This window comes from Diplotaxodon limnothrissa, linkage group LG18, assembly GCF_057381915.1.
Source record: "Diplotaxodon limnothrissa isolate DT_005_m linkage group LG18, D_limnothrissa_male_GT1.1, whole genome shotgun sequence".
Lineage (NCBI taxonomy): Eukaryota > Metazoa > Chordata > Actinopteri > Cichliformes > Cichlidae > Diplotaxodon > Diplotaxodon limnothrissa.
Genome location: NC_140613.1, coordinates 28,488,039 through 28,489,315, shown reverse-complemented (window position 1 = coordinate 28,489,315; position 1,277 = coordinate 28,488,039). Strand labels below are relative to the sequence as shown.

The 1,277-nt window shown below is 44.9% G+C and overlaps 1 protein-coding gene across 1 annotated transcript; it reads right to left on the bottom strand.

Annotated features, from left to right (window-relative positions):
- Positions 1-141: 141 nt before the first annotated feature.
- Positions 142-1,056, bottom strand: lg18h14orf119 (linkage group 18 C14orf119 homolog). Its single transcript, XM_085378865.1, has 2 exons — positions 450-1,056; positions 142-365 (listed from the first exon to the last, which is right to left on the bottom strand). The coding sequence occupies exons 1-2, from the start codon at positions 837-839 to the stop codon at positions 192-194; spliced, it is 564 nt and encodes a 187-aa protein (XP_085234991.1). The 5' UTR covers positions 840-1,056; the 3' UTR covers positions 142-191.
- Between the last annotated feature and the right edge of the window lie 221 nt (positions 1,057-1,277).

Here is a 1,277-nt window from a genome sequence, read left to right as displayed (position 1 = left end):
CGTGTCAATCAATTAAAAACTTAAAAAAAAACCCGGCGGAGCAGGCATGCAGAATTTTATTTACAAAACGTATACGAACACTACGATCTACAAGAAGGCTAAATTTTCTACAAAGAGACTCAGATAATGTGTTTTCCACACCACACATCACCCCTTTATTACTTGCTTTTCTATCACAATGCAAACATTGCTCAGTCTCTTCCTGCTGTACCCGCTACACTCCTGTAAAAGTGGGTAACAAAATCCGGGTCCCGCTCTTCCAGCATGTGTAGGAAATGATTCCTCTCCTCTTCTCCCCAAGACTCAAACCACTGCGTCCACAGGCGGAGCTGGCATTCAAAGATGTTTGGAAGTTTGTCTTTAACCTACACAGAGGAAGAAAGCGCCAGTTATTTACTAGAAATGGCACTCCTCTCCAGACCATGTGTTTGCAAGTTTGCATAAAGTACCTGGAGAGTGCTGAGTGAGTCTAGGAGGGTGCACACTTTCCCCGGCACAGCTTTCCCCAGAAGGTCCTGGAGAAACCGCTCCCTCTGAACGGGAGTCCAGCTCTGGAACCAGCTCAGGACACACCGCTGCTCCTGGAAGGTTACGTAGGAGATGGGTTCGGGCTCTCTAACTTGACCTGCACTCGGAGAAGCGCAGGACAGCTTCTCGAGGCTGGGAGGGCTGACTACACCTTGAGGAGCTGGGGGAAATTCACCCAAGCTGGGAGAAGGGAAACTTGCAGGGCACGTGAACACTGGGTTGGGAGAACTGCACAGGATGCCTGCAATTCCTTGATTGTCAGTGGGCTGGTGTTGACTTGAGCTTTGACTGACATAATTAAACCACGACATCTTAAACAGCTCAATAATCCATTTAGCTTAGCTTAACGTTTTGTTTAAGGAGCACAAACGGGCGGGCTCTGACTTTAAAGTCGCTATTGCTAGCTAATAACTACCTTTAAGATATGGAGTTGTGACTCCCCATTATTTTAAAACGTATATCAACTCACTACCGACATAGTCGAGGTGCAGAGAAGCCGAACGACAGTCACGTAAATCCAGAGCTGCTAACAGGAAGCGGGGTGCAGTTAACTAGTTGTGCTGTGTAGGAAGTCAGGTTTGCGCAGATGTTGCGCAAGATGTGGCGCATACAACATCTAAATATAAATACCATAATTTTTTAACGATGCCATTTCAAGTAATACATTTGGCTTATGAAAGTAATTTTGGTTTAGTCTGGGATTTAAAATATTTATAAACGTTTTATTTTATTTGATATTTGATTTCGGG